This window comes from Lactuca sativa, chromosome 8 (genome assembly GCF_002870075.4).
Source record: "Lactuca sativa cultivar Salinas chromosome 8, Lsat_Salinas_v11, whole genome shotgun sequence".
NCBI classification, from domain to species: domain Eukaryota; kingdom Viridiplantae; phylum Streptophyta; class Magnoliopsida; order Asterales; family Asteraceae; genus Lactuca; species Lactuca sativa.
This window is the reverse complement of record NC_056630.2, coordinates 268382054-268406868: the sequence shown is the minus strand read 5'-3', so window position 1 is coordinate 268406868 and position 24815 is coordinate 268382054. Positions and strand designations below refer to the sequence as shown.

At 35.3% G+C, this 24815-nt stretch overlaps 1 protein-coding gene across 1 annotated transcript; it reads left to right on the top strand.

Moving 5' to 3' along the window:
* The first annotated feature begins 6162 nt into the window (after positions 1 to 6162).
* Positions 6163 to 24717, top strand: LOC111879239 (DENN domain and WD repeat-containing protein SCD1). The gene is made up of 31 exons (XM_023875709.2): positions 6163 to 6628; positions 7578 to 7671; positions 8639 to 8840; positions 9331 to 9472; positions 9812 to 9912; positions 11089 to 11152; positions 11849 to 11962; positions 13042 to 13259; positions 13569 to 13623; positions 13739 to 13822; positions 14715 to 14910; positions 16128 to 16257; positions 16576 to 16639; positions 16725 to 16769; positions 17053 to 17128; positions 17724 to 17797; positions 17867 to 17917; positions 18478 to 18635; positions 19174 to 19221; positions 19468 to 19525; positions 19616 to 19699; positions 19847 to 20120; positions 20398 to 20573; positions 21040 to 21104; positions 21178 to 21301; positions 21386 to 21567; positions 22231 to 22302; positions 22400 to 22560; positions 22960 to 23001; positions 23264 to 23469; positions 24444 to 24717. Exons 1-31 carry the CDS (start codon positions 6455 to 6457, stop codon positions 24537 to 24539), a joined length of 3630 nt encoding a protein of 1209 aa, XP_023731477.1. The 5' UTR covers positions 6163 to 6454; the 3' UTR covers positions 24540 to 24717.
* Positions 24718 to 24815: the final 98 nt, after the last annotated feature.

Below are 24815 nucleotides of genomic sequence, written 5' to 3'. Positions count from 1 at the left end.
TGCATTGTTGTGATACTGTATATGACGTCCTCCACCCATATATGACGTCCTCCACCCATGAACATTTCCGCCGTTCGTGGTTTTGGGGTGTGACAATATACCATACCTGCTCCTGAGTCTCCTAGCCCATGTAACTCTACACAACGTGAAGAGCATACTAAGCCACCTATTATTCACGTATATAGACGCCAACAACCTACATCAACTCCCGATCCAATACCATCTTCTTCTACAGATCCAAGTACCCATGAGACTCCTGCTATGAGCGATTCATCACCTTCCGATACACTGGAACCTGACCTTGATGTTCCAATTGCCCTAAGGAAAGGTAAGCGTTCATGTACATACCCTATAGCCTCTTTTGTATCCTATGGTAAACTGTCTACAGCGTCACGCTCTATGATCTCTACACTTTATACTATACATGTTCCTAAAACGATTGGTGAAGCCTTGAACCATTCTGGATGGCGGGATGCTATGATTGATGAGATCAATGCTCTTGGTCATAATAATACATGGGAGTTGGTAGAATTACCTGTAGGTAAAAAGGCGATCGGTTGTAAATGGGTATTCACGGTGAAAGTCAACCCGGATGGATCTGTGGCTCGTCTGAAGGCACGGTTGGTTGCTAAAGGATATGCTCAAACTTATGGGGTTGACCACTCAGAGACATTCTCTCCTATGGCTAAGGTATCTTCCATCCGCTTGTTCATTTCATTAGCTGCTACTTATGACTGGGCCCTTCACCAAATGGATGTGAAGAATGCCTTCCTACATGGTGATTTACATGAGGAAGTTTATATGGAGCAACCACTTGGGTTTGTTGCTCAGGAGGAGTATGGCAGGGTTTGTAAGCTACGTAAATCATTGTATGGTTTAAAGCAATCCCCTCGGGCTTGGTTTGGACGGTTTAATGTTGTGGTAATAGAGTTTGGCTTACGAAGAAGCTCTTATGATCATTCTGTGTTCTTTGCTTCATCTTCTTCTGGATGCATTCTGCTAGTGGTGTATGTTGATGATATTGTGATTACTTGGAGTGATGAACTAGAATCAAGAAACTGAAAGATTTTCTTGCATCTCGATTTCAAACCAAGGACCTAGGTCCTTTAAAATATTTTTTGGGAATTGAGGTCTCTCGTACTCGAAAAGGGATCTGTTTGTCTCAACGGAAATATTGCTTGGATATTCTGAGAAATTCTGGGATGATTGAAACAAAGCCTTGTGAGTCACCAATGGTTCCAAATATGAAATTGAAAGCAGACGATGGAGATTCACTTGAGAACCCAGAGAAATACATAAGAGTTGTGGGAAAGCTTAACTATTTGACGATTACACGTCTAGACATTGCTTTTCCAGTGAGTGTTGTAAGTCAGTTTATGTCGTCACCTCGAACTTCTCATTGGAAGCGGTTACTCATATTCTAAAGTACCTAAAGGGTGCTCCAGGTCATGGAATCCTATATCAAAATCATGGTCATCATGTCATTAAAGGGTTCACAGATGCTGATTACAATGAAGATCCTACAAAAAGACGGTCTACCACAGGTTATTGTGTATTTGTCGGAGGGAACCTAGTTTCGTGGAAAAGTAAAAAGCAAAATGTCGTTTCACGATCAAGTGCCGAATTTGAATACAGGGCTATGGCTCAGACTACATGTGAGCTGATATGGGTACGGAATTTGTTAGGTGAAATTGGGTTTGCTCAATCAAAACCAATGAACCTATATTGTGATGATGAGGCGGCTATCCATATTGCAAACAATCCCGTGTTTCACGAAAGGACTAAACATATCGAAGTAGATTGTCATTTCACTTGTGAAAAGCTAGAAGATGGAACCATCTCTACTCCTCATGTTCGAACAGGAAGCCAACTATCTGATGTCTTTACCAAAGCTTTACCTGGTTTGCAGATATCTTCAATTTGTAACAAGCTAGGAATGTATAACATTTATGATCCAGCTTGAGGGGGAGTATTGGAATGTAAATATTGTACATATGCATTAACCTAGTTTTAGCCCATGGGCCCATAGGGTTTCATATGTCTAGGGATCCTGCCTCTTTATATATTCTGACATCTTCTTGTAATAGGTGTACAATTAACAAGGTTATTTTTACCCCTAAATCTATTTTCTAGTTTACAATTTCGAAAAAAATCAAGCTATTTCCCTTTGTTCATATTTTAGGTGTTTATCTTCAGAAGTTTAGAAATGGAAAACAAAAATCTTTTTAGATCTGTTTCTTTGTTTATGTTTTGATGGCTTGTTGAGCAAGCTGAAAATAAAAGAAAGTTTTATGAGGAGAGAACCTCATCAGATTCCAGTTTTTGTTTATATCTTGAGGTTTCTCAACAAGTTTGAGAAGAAAATAATTTTTTATGAGTTTTTTACACATATCTAGCCAATATTACAAGTAAATCGTTTTTACCTATAGATTTTCTGTTTATACCTTCCATTCTTGAAACATATGTTTGTAAGCACAGTTGTGTTGATTGTATATCTCCAAAAAAAATTAAAAGTTTTTGTTCATATCTTAATATGTTTCCTCAGTAACCTTCACAAAAAAAAAAAGAAGAGAAAGAGGCTTTTAGGAGTTTTGTGCTTGTATTTTGATGGTTTTGTAAACTATGAAAAAAAATAATCTATGATTGTGTACCATCCATTTCAGCTTATGTATTATGAGAAATTTATTTCAGCAATGATTTATAGATACAAGTTTGTTTAAGTTGTGATGTACATTTCAAAACATTGGTAAAAGTTACTTTTACCCCATGGTTTTACCATTTTAGTTAATGGTTTTCAAAAACAAAAAAAGAAAAGAAAAAGGTGGAGAGGAGTTCTACTAAAAGAGCAGATCTGTAAAAAGAGATTCATACAAAAGCAAGAGTTCGTAAAAAAAGGATATTTTTATAGAAGATTGTACAAAATAGTACAACAATGAGCTGTCAATTCTAATCCTACAATCGACAAAATAAGAAAAAAATAGGAATGGGTGTATACAGTGCACAACACAAACCAAAGGACAAAAGCATTTGCAGGTGGGACCGGCCAAGTCAAATACAGCCGACCCCACCATGATCTCCTCCTCCAAATCCCGCTCATCGACCGTTGGTAAACAAACCAAAGCAACAAATTGAACATATACCACCTTCAACACCGGTCACCGGTGAAATGTGCTCCAACCAACCAACAGTGATATTCAGAACCACCTGTTGGCCACAACAACTTAACTCCAAATACCCACTAGCTTCCATCATCACCGTTAGACAACTTACAACCACCATAATCTCCATTCAATCTCAGCTGCTCGACCTCGTTCCTCGGATGAAGCAACTCCGATCACAGCACCAACGGTCGCCTTGAACCTCGATGGTAATAACAATCGTCGACCCCTGCGTTATTCACATAATTGCCACTAGCCAAATCCAAAGTGCCACCAACCAGCAACAACCTCGGTATCGTCATCATTGCTCCTGGGAGATGCCCGACAAAAGCAGCCAAAGCCTCGGTATCGTCTCCATCGAATGTCCACCGCTGCTCCACTGCCACAACCCCCTTATTCTCCAAGCAGCAAGTATCGGAGTTCGACTGCCTCATCCGAACCAGCCTTCGCGTTCCCAATGTCGTTGACCCCATATGACAACAACTCCAATCACCGTGTCGCTCCCTATCGACCCAATAGACCATCATCTCTGGTGAAATTGCGTTTGCGTCTCCGATTTCCATCCATAAGTGACGAATTTTGAAGGGAAACCACCAAGGTTTCCCCGATCGCAATCAAAGCTCCAATCGGCCTCCGTGTTATCGCTCATCACCACCAACCGGAGCCACATCATCGCCACTTACCGCTTCGACCCAAAAGTTGCACGTCTTTGGCGACACAACAACTTCAAGATCGATAATCATCATTGTATCCAGACTTCATGTGAACCTCTAATCGCCATTTTCTATTCCCATCACCACCGTGACCCACAATAAACTCAGTTGTGATAATCTTTAATTTTGGGTCTCTCCAGCTAGCTGCGATAATGATGAACGACTGGAGTTTTTATCCGTCGACATTGATAAGAAACATAGTAAGCCCTACCTCGTGCGTATACGCCTCGTACAAAAGAGAAAATGGAAGAAAAAGGATTATGCAATTACCTTTTGGGCTTCTAATTGAATAAACGGACTCACAACTTGTAAACAGGGTATTAACTTGGGCTCCACCAGCGTGTATTTTGGGCTCCTCTTATTTTAAATGGATGGGCTACAATATCTTAACGGTTGGACTTTCTCTTAAGTTGGACTTCTCAATGTATTGGGCTCCCTAAAACTATAAAATGGACAATTTTCGCAATAATAAATTAGCCAATCAGTTGTATCAGCACTTAAGTATTACAATTTTGCTCAACAACCGGATGTTGCAATTATACTCGACAAAACATGCTTTCAGAATATGAGTTGAGGTCCGGATCAACTCGATGTTTAAAAAAAAGAGAAGAGAATATGAAATTGGGCTGATTATTTGCGGGTTCTAACAAAAATAATAGTGATTTTGGGTTGTGACATTTGGGCTTCATATAAGTTGGTATTTAATGGGTTACCTCCACAGTACGAAGATGCCCTAATTTTGCAAGACAAAAGCCAATAATTTACCGCAAGCTCCGCTAAACAAAATACGCTTCTTGAATGCGTACTGCGGTCCGGAATCGTTCGACATCTTCAGCAAAAAAAAAAGGAGAGCGAGAAGTGTAGTACACTACTGCTGCTACTCGTGAAGCATTTTGAGATAATCCTCAACAACCGTGCTACCCGGCTATCAACAGCTGTGTTGACCAACTCCAGGCAATGTCACTACTCAGCTCTCAACAGCCGCACTTCCTGGATCTCATCAGTCGCGCAGCTCGACCCTCAACAGCCATGCGACCAAGCCCAACAGTCGCAAAACCCAATCATTAACAGTTACCTTGTCTGACTCCCAGCAGTCGTGCTACCCAGTTCTCGGTATATCTTTTTCAGCATTTGCATTGCTTAGCTCCTTGTAGCAGCTGTATACTTCAGTTTTCAGAGGCCATATATCCGTCATCCATTTTCTTCGCCTCCTCTGAGAAAAAGAGGGGAGAAGGGTTAGTACGACACTATGCATAAGTGATTTTTATTCCGAAGGGGTAGAGTTAAAGTATATGAAGAGCTGATACCATACGTGATAATGTATTCCCGAGGTGACATTAGATCAAAAGGGCAGCCTCGTAGTTCAACCCTTGGGAGTCTCATTGCCCATCTCTTAGTAGTCGTGTTGCTCATCCATCGCTAGCAGCTCGTCGCCCGACCTTTAGCGACCCTGTTGCTCTACTCTCGACAATACTCCCACTACACACCTCCTGACAACAACTCAACTGTCTAGCTCCTAGCAGCCTCGCTGCATGGCTTTCGTCAAAGTCATTAGAAGATGAGGCATTAGTCATCACTACAACTAATGATGCAGCGCAACATCTGGTGCCATTACACTTCGGCCCAGATTGGTTACCCAAACTGGACACATAGATAGTGGGTTGTTGCGCCCAACCCTGCGAGGTTCAATACACTCGCCTTGAGTCGCTTGACTTCTCAGCCCAACTCCATTATAGAGGTAAGCTCCGCATGCGAGGTTTAATACCCTCGCCTCGAGTCGCCGGACTTCTCAGCCCGACTCCATTATAGCGGCAAGCTCCGCATGCGAGGTTCAATACCCTCGCCTTGAGTCGTCTGGCTTCTCAGCCCGACGACTGTACGTAAATCTAAAAATATGTTTCAGTTTTGGTTTTATAATATAGATAAAATAAAACTTATATTAGTTTGATATACTTTTGACAATTAAATTTTTAAAAACCATTTAGTTTAATCAAAATTTGAATATATATTTATATTTTATATTTTTATAATCTTAATGGTTTTTTTGCAAAATATTTATAAACTTAAGGGTTTTTTCGTAAAAAATAATTTATGATAACCTGGTTACCTACTATTACAGGTAAAAAGGGTAAAAAAAAAAAAAAAACAAGTTTATGATATAAACAAACAAAAAAATCTGTTGAAAAGTAAAACCAACAATTTCTATAAAATTTAAAATTTAAGGGTTTTAAAAAAAGAAAATGCTAATTTTTTTTAGATCATATTTCGGTCACTTTCTCAAAATTTCCTAATACAAATTCATTCCCGGATCGCAAAATCGCTGGGACGACCTGCCTTTGAAACATCTGACTGTACCTATTCATCATCAAATTACTTGATTCATCAGATCCATTTCATTCCAACAATCACCTGGTCACTTTCACATCACTTTGGAAGCAGATCTAGCAAAGTTTCCTTTTTAATGTTCACAATAATCAAATCCATCTGTCTGAGTAAACTTTGTTAAGTGTTCAATCAATCAACTATGCTGCATTCTATATCTCTTTCTAACTTGTAATTCAAGTGTATTTAGAGAGAAAGCGAATGAGTCAGTTGTTCGAGTACTTCGTGGTGTGTGGAATTGGACCGGAGATTCGTACGCTGGATGGTGAAAAAGGGTTTCACGGAACAGGGGTTTTCTATTTAGCTTCTCTCCTTGATCAGTATCCTCCTCCTACTCACACGCTCTATCCTCCTCCTCCTCCCCAACTTCCCACCGTAAGTTTCCTGATTCCAATGCCATTTGATGTCATTATTCTTATGTAATAGCTCGTGCTTTCTGTTATTGCTTTACGATTTGACTCTCCTTTCAGAAATTGAACCTAGCCTTTCTAAAATTGAAACTGATGTGCTTTAGGCTACAGTTTAAACTCCAGCAGCAAGATGGTCATAATTTCAGTAGTTATTATAAGTTTCTAATGTAGTCAGCGATTTTACCTTGAAAGCTACTTAAGTTACATATCAATTTTGAAGTTGAAATTAAACAAATTTGCATCGCAAAGTCAAAAGCTTTCCCTTTTGGAATAAGGAGTAATGCGCATCTTCTGATATACTGAACCGTGATTGTGGCAAGCTCTGTTCAATTTTGGGGGTTTTTTGGCCGTGAGTTAAAATGATTATTACATTTTCAAGTCGGAGCATCAGTGTCAAAACCTATTTATGATTATAATTTTTCTGAAGTGTCAAAGTAATCAAAATTATAAGAAAACTGATTATCAATTCAAGATAAATGTATGTTTTCAAATTATCATCACCTTCCGATTCCTCAAGTCACAGTAATCACCCTGAAAAAGCATGTCCAAATAACCCCTTTGTGTTAACACTTAAGTTTATTCGAGACATAGTTGCTGGTAATGTGGTTTGTATGAGATTGTGGTTAAGTCAGAGTAGTTGAAACACAAGAGTGGTAGATGAAAGCTTGAATTATGTTTTTCATGGTTCACAATTTTATTGAAGTGATAGAATTAGTAAGTGAATATGGTGAAAATAGGTGTTCCATTGTGTATTTGGAATTGGCCCCTTGTGGGCACTGTAGTGATTTACATACAAATCATGTCACATGATGATGCTCTTGGGTGTGAGCCAGCTTATATGATAATTTACTTCACTATTCTTATTCATGTTATTTCCCACTGTTAATAATATCAATGGTTTATTTGTAATGCAGTGTGTTCTACCGGCTGGTGTGGAATTCTACACAACTGGGTTTGATTCAAGCAATCCGTTATCTTTCCCACGCAGTTATCCTATTGTTTTAACTGGTATGTAACCATTGAGTAAATGTCGAGGGTTTTTATTTTGTTATTTTTGATTACTATTTGTTTAGCACATACCAGATCCAAATGGTTGTTCCACGATAAACGCGGGGTACCAACTAGTGCAAAGACTTCCCTAAGGGGGAATTGAATTTTAGTGAGGTTTTTGGTTATGGTAGAAGAATTTAGAAATTTATAGTGGTTTGTTGTAATCATTAGGAACCGAGAGGTCTATAAGTAGTAATATAGCTTATCATGAAGGAGATATTGATATGATGAATTCACAAACAAAAAACTAATAATATGATGAATGCTTCCTTTATGGATGAGCATGGTGGGACAAAAATGGCGAAATATGTTAATTGACAAAATACTAGATGACCCCTTGAAATTAAATTAAGGTCAACTAAAAAAGTACAAAAGTGCAAGTCAAGGTATGTTATGTTGACAGGGAAGTTGAAGATGTGATCAGTGAAGGGCAATTCTTATATTTTTTTAGGGGTTGGGTCAGTACGATTATGGTGAATGATGTGGCAAGAAAAATTCTGATAGTCCTTAATATGAAATTTTTTAGATTATCTGTTTCAAGTTATAGTTTGTTTTATAATTATGCGGATGGAGACACTTAATGCCATGGTGATATTTCTTAAAGATGCTCTTCGAGTATAAAATGGGTTCTAATCCGGATATGCGAATAGCATATGGCATGTTAGAGGCAGTATTATAGATTTTTTTTTTGGAAATGTAAATCTACTCTACTTCTACACTACTCCTAAGTCCTAAGTCCACCTATGTCCCTGATGGGACTTGAATCCTCAACCTCAAGGAGGGATACCGCTGGGCTAGAAGCCCTTTGGTTTTGGTTTGAATATTAGAATTTTAGATAATTAGTTTTTATTTTGTAATTATGCAATGAGTCGAAGACATAGACTGATAGACATGAGTGTTTTATTATTGTGTTGGTTTGGTGCAGAGGGCGATGGTTCTAAAATTTATGTGAGTTGCATTGCTTTTCGGGATCCTGTTTGTGAGGATATTGCAGAAGCTTATCGCATTCCTACAAATTCATTTGCTGATAAATGTATCTGTCTAGTTTCACGCGCTCCCAGTTTTCACATCCTTCGGGAAGTACTAGAGAAAATACATCAACTTTGCTTTTCCTCTAATGGAAGCAGGTAACAGTATAATATTATTATGCCTGATACGAATACGACCAGAGTGTATGTGGATAATCATAATACCTGTCTGTATGCACATATCTGTTCTTGTTCTCTTTCTCGTGTGTTGATGCATCATTCTTTTATGTTAGCGTTCAAATCCATCATCAAAAAAAGCTTCTTCAGTCCTGTCCTGGCTTGTGTAACAAACACAGGCAGTTATTTTGATTATATCATCAATTTCCAATGCTCTAAACATGTACTTCTTTCTTGAACATAATGAATTATCATTTAGACATCTATCTCATTGACTCATTCTCATCTCTTTAGAGTTTTAGTAAACAAGTTGTTGCATGTATATACATATTCCTTTAGGGGAGAAATAGCAATGTACTTTCCAATTACTTTCAAAAGTAGAATAGTAATTTGAAGATACAATATAGGGTTTGTTTTAGGACATGGAAAATGTGAATAACAGTTATATATTGGATTGGATTGGATTTTGCAGCAAGCCATTATGGGATGTTATCTCGTATACGGTGTCCAACGTACCTTTGCCTACTCCTGGAAAGGGACGTGTTCTCTTTGCCATTGAGAATAGCCTGCTTTCCGTTGACTTTCCGCCCAAGGATGGCCTTCCTCACGCTGATGTAAGTGCATGAATTTTCCCATATGGAAAAACTCGAATATGAAACCTTTACCTGCCATGTGTTTGCTTGTTGGGAATGGACTGGAATTCAAAATGTGTTTTAATATATATATATATATATATATATATATATATATATATATTATGTATGTCTATGGTTTTAACAAAAAATGGAATGATAGATTCTGATATGAAGGATTCCTATGGATTTAAACCAAACACAAACACAAATACAAATACAAATACAAACACAAACACACACACATACGCATGAATTCCAATTCTGTTAGAATTCCTTTCCTTTTGGGTGCTGATAATTATTGCCCATTTACTTGAGCAGATATCCTTTCAACCGCTGGTGCAGTGCCTGGATGTGGATAACTTCATCAAACTGTTTACAGCTGTATTAATTGAGAGAAGGGTTTTGCTTCGATCAGACAAGTAGGTGTTTCTTTCATTTAAGATCCAACTTCTGACCTTTTTTTTTGGACTATTTTCACTTTTAGATCTAAAGTTGCCATCCATTCCATTCCATTCTGGCATGGCATTTTAGTTGCAGATGAGTACGAATGGAATTGAATTATGATGGAATCCGGATATCCCACTAGTAGTAGTGAAGGACTTTTCGTTCAATAAACATGGAATTCAAATGCCCTCCCTAAACCCCAAGATTTTATAACTAACAGTCTTCTCTTTGATAAAAAAACATAATTTAAATATTTTTACAAGTATTTGAAGAAGCTCAAATATTTTTACAAGTTTTTTGACAATAATTTGTATCTTTATTGTGTGTTTTGTTGAATAATCAATTATATTTAATTCTAAAATAGTTTAAACAAGAAATTAATAAAAGGGTAATTGAAGTATGTATTTCTTTAAAAATAAAGAATAATTTATAAAAGATCAATAAAGGGGAATTTTACCATTTATCCTTAGTTACATTCCGAATCTTTTGATGGATTTATAAACCAACAAATATATACAAATTTCCATTCCATTTCCTACAAATGCTAATAATCCCTTCCAAAACGTTATGTGAACCATAAGGTTGGAGAGAAGGTATCACACATTTGTAGGGTATTAGTTAAAAGATGATATTACACAATGATGGGTAAAGAAATGTAAAAGTTTGAGTATATATGCAATAATTGCAACTATGTTTAAGTCCCCATGGTGCTTTCTGCTGTTTCTTTTTATCTTAATGGACTTAATCCATTAACCTCTACATATCAGTCATCAGTGTTTCTGTGTCCTTTTGACTTCACTTGATGCCATAAATTAAAAACCACTTAATAGAGAAAGTCAGGGAAAGGACTACACCTAAACTCTGGAGCCTTGCTCTTTGTCTTGTACAAGATTTTATTTCAGTGCATGCATTTTAGCAAGGGTAATCTCTTTACCCTAAAAAGGAATCCCAAATCCTAAAACCTAAACTCGTTATCCCAGAAAGTTGTAATTTTTACAAATTTACCCCCGTGTATTCTTCCCTTTTATTTTCTCGAATATCTTTTCAACATTATTTATCTAGACAACACTTAATATGAAAAAAAGAAACAATGAAGGCCTTAATCGAGTAAAAGAGAAGTCTTATGATTGTGAATTATTTGTTTTATGCAGATACTCTCTACTAACGCTTGCTTCCGAAGCAATATGCCATTTGATCTATCCTTTCCGGTGGCAGGTAAACTTTTTTTTGCAGGCTTTATCTATCTCAACTTGTCTTGTCTGTGTGACTTATCCTAACTTTTTCTGGGAGGCTGCACATAAAGTTTTAACATGGGAAAAAAATAAAAAAAAAGTTTTGTAGACTGTAATCCAATCCAATTATCTTCGGCAACTTAACTTAACTTAACTTAACTTTGAGTTAACAAGTAATTAATTATTAATACATCAACCTGGGCGGGTCTTCCAAGCTTTTAAAAAGATATCATAGGCATACTAACCAACTAAAATAGGGAGGGATAAACGCAAGAAATAGCAAATCTAGTTTCATATGTCATAGCATCCTACATTCATTTCTTTCTATTAATTACCACATTCTACTTTCGAAATTTTTCTTATTATCCTACTTTGAGTTTGAATAATATATGCAAATCCTGACATCATATTTTCTGTGAAAATCCTACCGAATTAATGGATGGATCTTCCAAAGCACAAAATAGGCTGTGCTAATTAATGGAAGCACGTTGCTAACTATGATAGAATTTTGAATTAAATGGATCTATTATAGCTTTAACAAACCCAAACCACCACTAAAGGAATTTTCTGAACCAAGTAACATTACATGATATGACTGGGGCGTCATTATTTAAAAATAGTGTGATGTTTGATTGGATTGGTATCTGATATGAATATGATTGTTTGTGTGGTGAATCAGCATGTCTACATTCCGTTGCTATTTTTCAGTGGAGTTGACTATATTGATGCTCCTACACCATATATGATGGGGCTTCATTCAGGTGTTGATACTACTGGTCTCTCAATGGATGGTGTAAGTTGTTATTTTTTTTTTTGTCCTTAAACCACTCTTACTGCTCACTGCTTGTGTTAGTTTCTTAGGCCAATACAAAACTCCTTTCATTTCTGCCACGTTTCATGTCATCCTTTGCAATTATTTTGTACATCAATGCATTTATTTACGCACGCCTTCTAAAAGCCATACCAACAACTTAATAATCCTTTTTTTAATAATTAATTAATAATGTTAATACTTGTCCAAATAATAACATTATTTATTTAATTAATAAAGTATTTCAGACATTATATCACAAAATACATTGTATTTTAACTACTAATAGTAATTATTACCCTTACATCAACCAAACGTTTAGCTTCTTTTAGTATGCAAATATATTAACATCAACCAAATGTTTAGCTTCTTTTAGTAATTATAATAAGTTAAGCTTCTTTGAGTATGCAAATATATTTATAAAATAATAATCAATCCACATAGATAATGTTAGAACTTAGAGTTTAATGTAATAATAATATTAAAAGAATGGGGTCCATACACATACACATACACATATGACATACCCATTGCGGAGCTGGCATTGCTAAGAGACTTCCATTTATTAAAAGTGGGTTTGCATGGATGCCCTTATTGGTTATTTATTTTTTTGCATAATTGTAAAACTTTGTCTTCTCCTGCATTTTGGATATCTGTACTGTATGTATTAAGGGTGTAACTATTCTTTTCTTTAGCTGGTTAGGCCGGTCAGGAAGAAAATCTTTTACACTTTTAGGGGTAGAGCAAAACCTATAAATTAAAAATGACTATGCTATGCCTTGCATTTAAAACTGTTAAGCAATTAAAATCCCAGAATTAGACTGAAATCTAATAGAATTGGAGATTTGTTTTATTAAATATAATGAATAATGACAATTTTACATGAGAATAGTAGGAAAATATAGTATAAGTATTTTTATTTTCTTGAAATTTGCTTTGCTGTAATCTTCTTTTTGGAATAATTCAGTGCCACCTCAATAGTGCACATGAATCTACTTTACTTACATGTATATAATATCATTTGATAGTTGAAAATCAGACGATTTGGTTGGTGGCTGTAGGTAGTGGTTGTTGATCTTGAACATAATTGCATCATGAGCTCAGAGGAGATTCCACCGATACCGGAGCCAGAAATGAGTTGTTTACGGAGTGAGATCTTGAAGTTATTGCATCCGAATGTTGTTTGGATAGACTCAATGAAGGCTGATCTTGAGTCATACGAGCAATATTCAAGATTTAACACCAAGGCTTGGTCCCCCGACCATGATGTGCAACTCAGGTAATACTCAAACACTTACTAAATCCATTTTCCATCTAAAACTATTTTTAATATTACTACATACTACTTTTACTTTCATTTCTCCCTCCCTATATTACTTACTTCTTAAAAAAAAATCTACCCATTTATTGTAATTGAAACTATAATGTCTTAAATAATAAGATAAAAAAAAAAGTTAACTATAATTGGGTATATCTTTGCCTTGATTAGAAAAAAGATTGAACATACAATGTTGATAAAATGTAAGTATTTTAATTAATTGAACTGCATTTTGATTTGATCTTTTGAATACTTTCCTTTATTCTTCAGGATTATTTTCCTTAAGTTTTTTGCTTCAATCTTGGGAGGCTACCGTAACTTCATAGTAAGGAGGAATAAACAAACCCTGGCCTGTTATAATTCTTTCTAACCTCCTCCTGCATTGCATATGGCATATGATAATGCTACTATTATAGATCCTCTCATATTTCATTTTCCAGGAAAATACAGCAAATCAAGTGTTCAACACTCAAGCTTTTCTCAAGAAGCGTTCCCGGGCAACTCACCAACCAATAGATGAGATGGTAATGGCCTATGGCTATGGGTTTAACTTATGCTTATTAGAACCTCCATACATTCTGATTCTGCATACTTACATGATGAATTGTTTTTAATTAGGTTAAATGCAGAAAATAGCAACATACTAAAATTGATTTTTTTGTTATGGTATTGGTATCCTACTTTCATTTGTTATTCTACTTTGAAAAATATACCCAATACTAGCCATCCAAATACAAACCAATTTTAACTGCCATACACAATATGTTATGATTGATTCGGTAGAAATTTCAAAAATAAGAAAAATGCTGAAACTACAATGCTATAATTGTTTTTAAATAACAATGCCTTGGAAGTACAATGCTGTAGTCTAACAAAACGAAATAAAAGTAATTAACAAATAAATGAAAGTATGCTGCTGCTGCATTTTTCTCTTTATAATTGCTTTTCCTTTTTATATATATCCATACATTCCTGTTATCGGTCTGAGTCTAATTATAATAGGTGGTTGTTTAAGTTAATACTTGGTAGAACTTTCATACATTCTGCATAACTGTATTAGCCATCATATATAATTGGGTTAAATGCAGAAAAATAGCAATATACTTTGATTGATTTGTTAATTATAGGATCTTACTTTCATTTTTTTTTCTTGTTACAACATTGTACTTTGGAAAATCTATGAAATCATAGAATTAGTATCCAAATACAAAACAGTTCTCACTTGTATAATTGGGCGGGTTTTTTAAAGACAAAAAATTGTAAGTACAATGCTGTAATGAAAGTAGGATGCTCTAATAAGCAAATAAACAAAGTACATTGCTATTTCTTGCATTTAGCCATTTATAACATGCTTTTCCTTTTTATTCATCTATACAATCCTGTTAATGGGTGTAATTTTTTCGAACTGTTGCATAGGTAACTCAGTTTCTAGAGTCTCAAGGATTCTTGGATTATTTGGAAAGAGGTTTAGGTTCTGGTGAAAACAGTAGTAATCTTGTTGATAAGTTACAAGATGCAATTGGAAGAGGTCAAAATCCACTCTCTATATTGCCCTCAGCCTCAGCGGAGCCTGAGATTATAACTATTTCTGACCCGGGTTTAGGAATATCAGGTACTTTTTCATGTTACTTTATCAAAGGAATCGGCATGTGAAGGAATCAATCATAATCGGACACACATTAGCTTGACTGAATGGAATGGTGTTTGAGTAATTTTTATAATTATATTTATACTTTTTTAATGTATATGTGTATAGTTGAAACTTTTTAAATATTTAATTTTAATTATATAATAATAAGGGTATTTTGGTCTTCTAATAAAAAAGGGAGAATTGCAGGGTATTTTTTGTTTATAAATATGTGGGACCCTAGGCTCCCAAAACCAACCACCACCAACAGGTTGTGTGTCTGTGTCCTATGCTTTAAGGTGTTGATTGGTAACCCCCATATGGATGATATATCTGGTCAAAGTCCCTCAACAAGTGACATAGTGCTCACACATACATTAAGGGGTGTTTGGGATTTTGCTTATTTAAAACAACTTATGTTTTTCTATACAAGTGCTTAATAGCTTATGAGGTACCAAAACGGAGTTTAAGAAAAAGTGTTTCGATTAGCTTAAAACGAAATAAGTTGATTATAAGTTGTTTTTTTTGTGTTTGTCAAATTCTTCTTATACATGTAAAATGACTAAAAACATATTATTTGCTTATTTAACTTTACATATAACAATCTATTTGTTATCATTTATATCTATTATATGATTTTAAACCAATAACATTAAAGAAAGTATCTTTTACAAAAAAACTATATCAATAACATTAAATAATATGTTTTACAAAAAATATATCAATAATGTTTACATTTAGTAAAAGTGAAAACATGAAATATGATATATTTCACATCTGACATTAAATGTATCATATGATTGAAATCACTCGACACTCAACATTTATTTACATATGAAGAAAAAAATGGTTACATAAAAGAAATTTAGGTAAGGAAGAAAAGCTGTGATACATAAATGTTTTTAAGGATAAAAGAGTAAATCTAATAAGGAGTTTCAAATACGTAAGGGATAAGCAGTTTTCAGTTTTTTGTATCCAAACACTTAAAAAATGCATATTACTGGTGGGGTGGCGATGATAAGTTAATAAGCATGCTCACCTTGTGGCTGGGATTTGGGGAAATTGGTGATGATTGTTTTCTGTTTCACCCCACCTCAAACTTATAATAATAAGCTAGCAACTTAAAATATTTGTGGTCTGGTGTTGGTTGATTTGCTTTTTGTTTTTCAATTGATTTTGTAAGTTTGGTGATGAACTTTCAGGATCTGGTGCTAGATATACTTACGACAGGTTCCCTTCCAACTATAGATCACAAGACCAGGAGGAGAAAAGAAAGCAGATACTAGCTGCAGCTAGTGGAGCTCTTGAATATGCCGCAAAGCATACTCCTAGGTCAATATTTCCATTTATTACTTTCGCTTCTTTTTCTACCTTGAAATCATACCATTATATTTTTCTACCTTGGAATAATACTTGGGATAAAAACATAAAAGATTTGTAAACTAATTTGATTTAATGGTAACCTAGAAACCTGCTATTACAGGTAATAAGGGTAAAAATAAAAACTTGGCAACTTTTGGACATTAACACAGGAACAAAACCCTAAAAAATATCCATAAAAGTACATACCTTGCATTTAACCCAAATTTGTTGTTCAAGTATAATTCAGCGAAGTCTGTTGCTAAGTTCTGATATATTGTTTTATGCCAGCTCACCTTCGGTGTACACGGATGGAGACTCCAAAGGAGAAAGTCTAAGTCCTAGAGAGAGAGCTGTGAGTTCTCTTAAGTCTTAATCACAACTCATCTCATCTCATCTATCTGCTGGTTTTGTGATTCTAAATATTTTGCAACTTGCAGGCTGAACGGGAGCGCATGGTCTTGGATATAAAAGTGAAATTGCAGGTCAGGAAAGGGTCTTTTCGTAATTTTATCCTTTTGGGATAATTGTTCATGGAAATATCATTTTCACATCCTCCATACTTTTACCCTTTTGGGGAATGTGTGCCTGCCTGTTTGTATTGTGTAGACACACACAAACAAACACAATTGGGGGGGGGGGGGGGGGGGACAAAAGTTGCTACAAATAGTCAATTTTTATTTTGTTTGTTACCATCTCAGTTGTATCTATGAATCTTGTTTAATTCTTTCTCCCAAATGCTTTTTGTTATTCTGAATGGCCAAACAGGGTCTATGGCTACGTCTTCTGAAATTGGGAGCCACTGATGATCCTTTGTCATCTTTTGAATATGGAACAATCCTAGGTAAATTGTTGCTATTTTATATGGCTTTTATTTTGGAATAACAATCTACTTTTCTAAAATCATCCTACTTACAAAAATTCACCCAATTATATTTATACCGAACTAGTTTAAAAGATTATTCATTGCTTTAATTGGCTGGATTTTTCAAAGTACAATGCTGAATGCCCTCATAAGAACTAATTTCAAAGTACAATGCTGTAATAAGTAAATTCAAGTACAATGCTATAATAATATATTTTTGGAAGTGCATTGCTATTTTATGCATTTACCCTTTTTGTTTTGGGCCAAATGCGAGATTAGCAATGCACTTTCAATTATTTTTGTATTATAGCATCATTTTATGTTAAGGTATTCTACTTTGAAAAATCTAACCAGTTATAGCAATGTACTTCCATTTTTTTATATTTTTTTATTATAGCAGTGAAAGTTGCTTTGTATTTGAAATGGCATTGCTATAACTGGGTAGATTTTTCAAAGTAGAATGCCGTAATAGGAAGAAATGAAACTACATTGCTATTTCTTTCATATTAACCCTTCTATTTATAAGGATCTTAGCTAATTGGTTTTTGGCTTCTGCAAATATAATCTTTTGTAGCTTTGATAGAAATTGATGCAGAGGGGATTGGTGGTAGTGGATTTGTTGAATGTATAAGGGAACATATTCACTCGGTATGCACATTTTGAACCCTGATTGTATTGAACTTTGTTGTCGTGATTTTAATCTTTTTGTGGTTTCAGGGTTGGAAAGGTCACTTGACTGAAGAGCAGTTCACTGCAGTGAAAGAACTGGTATGTTATGTTTATGGTCTATGCTATTTCTATTCCTTGGTTGAGAATTATTTTATTCAAAGGGCTAAATGCAATAACAGCAACAAGCTTCCATTTAATTGTTTATTTTATAGCATCGTACTGCCATTTCATGATATTTCAGCAGTGTAGTTTCATTTTTTTTTGGTTATTAAGGTATTAGCGTTGTATTCTCATCAGGACATTTGAAAAATCTACCCATTCGTAGGTAGCTGTGAAAGTTGCTTTGTAATTGGAGAAAACACAAGTAAATAGATAAAATGGGAGACTTATTTAGGAGTCAACACTATAGACATATTTTGATGGATGTGCTTTGCAATGTCATTAAAATTCACCATTGCTTGTGTTGGAAGAATGGCTTTATTTGTGCAATAGCTGTTTGTAGAAGAAAGTGCTGTGTGGATAATTGAGGTTGAAAATAATAGCACTCTTCTCTTGGGGAAGTGGATTGAAAAAGCATAATGGGGAAAGATGTTTGCATTTTTATTTAGCTTTTCTGCTATACAGTTTGAGATTTTGTATTTTCTTTTTATGTAACACAGCTAAAAACGGCAATTACTCGTGCTACATCGAGGAATGATATAGCAACCATTAGAGATGCCCTTGAAGTTTCAGCTGAAATGTACAAGAAAGACAGGAATAATGTTGCAGATTATGTTCAACGCCATCTTCGTTCCCTTTCCATATGGGAGGAGTTACGGTATGTTTTTACTCAACTTCATTTATCTGTTTTCTGTTTCTTTCCCTCCTCTCTTAACTGTTTTCAAGATAAATCATGTTTAAGAAAAAATAACTGCAAATGGAAGGAAATAAACAGTAAATTTGTAAAAAGTTACGACTTAAGGGAGAAAGCCTTATTTTCTAAATTTCTCTATTAACTCTTTTTTCTGCATCAAGTCAAAATAAAACACCTATATGTAGCTTATGAGATTAAGGAAGGGACTCTTTCTTTTCTTTTCCCATCGACTTGACCAAGTGCTGAATGATGTTTAAAAAGTATTTTGGGAAAACAACCGGAATTTGAAGTAAAAAAATAAATGAGGGCAAATCTGAAAAAAAAGACTTTAACTTTCTTTGGTTTTTTCTATTAAGTCATACATAGCTTACCAGATTATGTATGGCAAATCTGGAAAAAAAACACTTTAACTTTCTGCATTAAGGTATATAGCTTAGCAGATTAAGTCCATGAAGTCAACTATCCAATGACTAGTGTTTTATATCTACGAATCTTATTGCAGCTTCTGGGACGTGTACTTTGAGTATCTAATGGAATGCTTTTCAAACAAGTAAGTAGCAATTTATGGTTATTTCCCCAACCCAAGATTATCTATTTCTTGCATAAATGTCTCACAACAGAAAATTGGTATAAACTAGTTCTCCTTCCTTATGGATTTTGAAGATTAGTAGCAACTTTTTTGTGTGGGACAAAAATTGCAATTTATGTTCCATTGAGATGAGCCGTGCTCCCAGTACAATCCACACACATTGCTATTGTTATTATTATTATTATTCCTAAGAAAAGAATCTGTCAGGTCAACTAACTATGCGGCATTGGTGACTGCACAGCTAATTATTTTGGCGACACACATGGTACGTTTTGATTTTTGTTTCATCCTTAGCTTTTACGTTGTTGTGTTGTGCTTGCTGATTTAATTAATACTAGTAATTAATTTGTTGAAGGCGGGGCTAGGCCTTCCTGACACGGATTCTTGGTATATCATCGAAACGATTGCAGGGAAGAACAACATCGGTTACAGTCATATTGTAAGTAAGATTTAATGTCGATTGCTTTACTGGTATATATTTATTTGAAGAATCTCCAGACCCAATCCATGGGTCTGCAATCAATGCATTCCTGCTTCTTCTTTTTCAATGAATGATATAAATTACTTACTGTGGGTGTGGGTGCAGATAAAGCTTCGGGGGTATATGTCGCATATCCAGCAGCTATGTGTTGGTTATTGGGGTGTTTATTCAGTGAAGTCGGGAAGTGTGGGAATGGGAGGATTGCTGCCCTCCCCACGACCACAAGACGCTTCCTCGGCCATAGGAATAGGAATAGACAACCAACAACCTGCAGAGGCTTCTGGTAGGAGCTGGGTCCAAAGCATGTTTACCAGGGATACTACTACACTACGCACCAACTCCTCATTCACCCGTGTTCGTAAATGGACCTCCGATCAAGGTACCATGCCATCCTCTCTTACTTGCCCCACCCAAGTTCTATGCCAACCTAATTGTGATTCTTTGTTGACAATATGTAAACTCATCATTCCCCCATTTACTTCCACCAAATTATAGGAAATAACCACATTATTACCATAATATTATTTACCAATGTATGTTCGTTCATGTTCTTTACACATAACATAAAAGCAATGAATCAATCAATCAATGCTCATATCATAAGTAGTGCATTGGTTGTTATTCCCACAGAATTTGATTTTATATTTTACTGATAGGTAAAAGTGAGAATGGTGTTAGTGGACAACATAAACTACAATCTAGCATCCGGACACTTAGGGGCCATAATGGTGCAATCACTGCATTGCATTGCGTGACACAAAGAGAAGTTTGGGACCTTGTGGGTGACCGTGAAGATGCTGGATTTTTTATAAGCGGAAGTACAGACTGCACTGTAAGCTTCCTATTCCTATAACTCACTCATAACTGTATGTATGTATGTATGTATGTGCAGTGTCTCATCATTCAGGCATATCTCAGACACATACATACATATAAATCATTCTGCATATCTCAAATATTGATAATCACATATGCTGCTAAAGTACCTACTCATCATAGTTGGAATATATATATGTTTGCGCTTGGACTGCTAAAAGAAACAACTTCATTTTAACCCTTGACCTTATACCAATAGTTACATTTTGCATGTCATAGTTTAATCTAGTTTTATGTTGCAGGAAATAGCAATTCACTTTTGTTGATATGTTTTTCATTTCTTCCAAAGAAAATCTACGATATTTTTCAAGTAAATAAATAAATGAGAGTGTGTTGGTGTTTGTTTCTTGCGTGTCGTTTAGTATATATGTATTTTGTGACGAAACATGTTGATGTTAGTTATTGATTGTTATGGCATGCAGGTTAAGATTTGGGATCCAAGTCTTCGTGGGAATGAACTGAGGGCAACACTAAAGGGACATACAAGGTGAATTTTGTTTTGTAAGCCTAAAACTTGTGAAATGAGGTGAAACTGAAATGTTTTTGATTTTTGATGGCAGGAGTGTGAGGGCAATTAGTTCTGATCGTGGAAAAATTGTGTCAGGATCGGATGATGCGTATGTGTTTGTATGGGATAAACAGACAACACAACTTCTAGAAGAGCTCAAGGGACATGATGCCGAGGTAAAGTAAAATCTAACTTGTAATAATATTATATTGTTGAAAATTGAAAATTAAAAAGAAAGGAGGAAATGATTGATTTGGCAGGTGAGCTGTGCTCGTATGCTATCGGGGGAGCGTGTGCTGACGGCAGCGTATGATGGAACAGTGAAGATGTGGGATGTAAGAACGGATGCGTGTGTCGCCACTGTCGGTCGTTGCTCCAGTGCTGTCCTTTGCATGGAATACGATGACTCTACCGGAGTTTTGGCCGCTGCTGGAAGAGACGCGTATGCCCCTTCCCCTTCCCCTATTATTAATTAATTAATAAATACTAGTATTACTTTTCAAATTGCCAAATAACCCAATTTTTTGTTTAAAAACCTAACCTATGTATTTGTATTGTATTTAGACTGCCCTGCTATTACAACTTTTGGCCCATGTTCTAAATTTTCTTACGAATTTTGTCCAATTTTTTTTTTTTTTTTTTTTAAAACTGTTTTTACAAGCCTTTTAAAACTTTTTTACATCATGTTTAAACTTTTTTTTTTATACAACCTACGAAGGTTGAAAAAATATAAGAAAAAGGTTTAAAATGTTTTAAATGTAAGCAAAATATTTAAAAAGGATGATTTTTTTTAGAGGTTTTAAAAACAGGTTTACTTTCTTTATAAAGTTTCAAACCTTTTACTTACTTTCTTTAAGCTTTTCGCAACTTAATGCTGTTCAGTCCCACCATTTTACCAGTGCAACCTCTAAGAACCTGTATTTTGCTGGGGCTGGGCTGGAATGGACAAGCTTTCTAGCACTGTTTCAGACATTAATGTCTTTTTCACAACAGTCCCTGTCAATATTTTGGATTACTACATAATTTTTGTCCCATTGACATCATCAGTCCAAATCCAAACACAGTACTAGAGATAAAAAAGCTTAATGTTAATTTCCTCTGACAGAGTTGCAAACATATGGGACATACGATCCGGTCGACAAATGCACAAGCTTTTAGGGCACTCCAAATGGATCAGGTAAGGAAGGGTCAAGATTTTTTGGTGGCTGGATACACAAACTTTTTTTTATTTTTTTATTTTTTTTTATTTTTAATATCTATGGTGGGTGTGGCAGGTCAATAAGAATGGTTGGGGACACTGTAATTACGGGCAGTGATGACTGGACTGCCCGGATGTGGTCAATTTCTCGAGGAACATGTGATGCTGTTTTGGCCTGTCACGGTGGCCCTGTTCTTTGTGTTGAGTACTCCAAGTCAGATAGAGGAGTAATAACTGGTCAGTGTAATTCCATCTTAAAGACTTAAATGCGTTTGCTACATGGGAGTGGGACTGGCTGCGTAGCCTAAGCCTAGGGCTTTTCTTGATGAGGGAGGGAGGTCTTTTTTCATCCCTCCTTCCAAAAAAGGCTACGTTTGCCGTTTATAGATGACAGATGAGTAGACCAAGTGGAGAGAGAAGCTTTCTAGTGCTATTTTCACAGTAATGAAAGGATGAAAGCGAGTCCTATTCTATCATTTTATGTGGGAGTGGGACAATAATTTTCCCAGTCACATGAGTGGCGATGCTTTTTATGTTTTCGTTGGATCTTTCTTTTTCCTTAAAAATCTGTCCAGCCAAGACCCAATTTAGTCTCTTTCAGTATTAATAAATAGGCATGTATGTAAATGTTTTCAGGTTCAAGTGATGGGTTGGTCAGGTTCTGGGAAAACGAGGATGGTCAGTATCAAAAACCTTTATAATAACTCCTGTTTTGTTTTGTTTTTTTTTCTTTTTCTTTCAAGGACATAACTTCGCCATGCCATACATTGAATGCAATGCAACATGCTTTCAATAATATATATATTACAACTTAAGTCCTAGTTTGTTAATAGGAGGACCGAGGAGATTGTAGTTTGAAAAAGTGTATTTGCTAGAATGGTATTATAATAATAATAAAAATAATGATGATGAGGAGGGGGGTTTTGTTGATTTACTGTAGGAGGAGGAGGAGGATTGAAAAGTTCAAAGAACGTGACGCTTCATGGTGGTGGTGTTCTGTCAATTAATGCTGGGGAGAACTGGTTGGGAATTGGAGCTGCTGATAACACAATGTCTCTCTTTCATCGACCTGCCTCTGCCTCTGCCTCTGCTTCAAAGACTTCAACCTGGCAGCTCTACAGAACACCTCACAAAACAGTAGCAATGGTATGGTATTACATACACCCTGATTGTCAAAAATACTTTATTGTAGCTTATAAGCTAGCTTTTGGTAAGCTACTTTGAAATATAACTTTTGGGAAGCTTATGGAGTTTTTTCATAAATATTCCAAATATGCCCTTAATTATACTACTATCTTATGCTAGTTTTTAGTTTATATATATATATATATATATATATATATATATATATATATATATATATATATATATATATATAAATGTCCATTTATGTCATTTTACATGTAATCTAGCTTATCAACTACTTTTTACCAAACACTATTAATTCATAACTTAGCTTATCATCTACCAGCTAGCTTTTATGCTAGTCTGCCAAATAGGACCTTATTATATCTATATCCCTTCTTCTCTTCTGTCCACACTTACTTTTCTTGTTAGTTGTGTTGTGATACACTAAGGCCTCGTTTGTTTTTCTACAAAAGTACTTTTTGAGCACTTTTCCCTTCTGGCGGGTAGACGTTTTGCAAGTGCACGTCTTCTTCCGCAAACTTGGAAAAAGACAAAAGACATTTAACCATTTCCAAAACAAACAGCACCTAAATGTTACAATTGCTTTCGCCAACTATAAATAAATAATAATCTCATATCATCCAACCTTCACCACTTTACCATTTTATATATCTTCTACGTGTTTTCACTATGTAGTTACATCATGAATTACTACTTTGTATCTCAACTATTATTACTATGAATAATAATAACTAAATAAAATGGTGAGTGAAACTACATTGTGTATTTGTGCCTTGTTCTCAAAACTGGATCATGGGGGCCGTGAAAATGGTTCTGTTAATGGTCAAGAAAATCACTACACAACTACAGAATGACTAAATCAATAAAAATGATATATGATGAAATTACGTTTATTTGTCCTCTGATTTGCATTTATATTGGGATACAAGGAATAACTTGAATTTACCAAAATTATGATGTTTTATTTTCAGGTGCGATGTGTGGCTTCTGATCTTGAACGCAAAAGGATATGCAGTGGGGGCCGCAATGGACTGCTTAGACTCTGGGATGCAACCATCAACATTTAAGATTCTCTACAATTCTATTAAAATACCTTTTTTTTTTTTTGCCTTTGTCAAATTATTTTAAAGTGTACATATGGACAAACTACCAAATTCCTCCTACTTTGTTGTTGTTGCTCAATTGTTTTGAATTTTGTTGCAAGCCAAGGGTCGTTGGAGTATTATTAGATATGCCTTTTACTCTTGTCACTTTTAGTAGCTATTAAGTATTGTTTCTTTTTGACTCACATAACTTAATTTGCTATGTCATAAATTGAGTTTTAGGGTTTAGGTTTGTCTTTC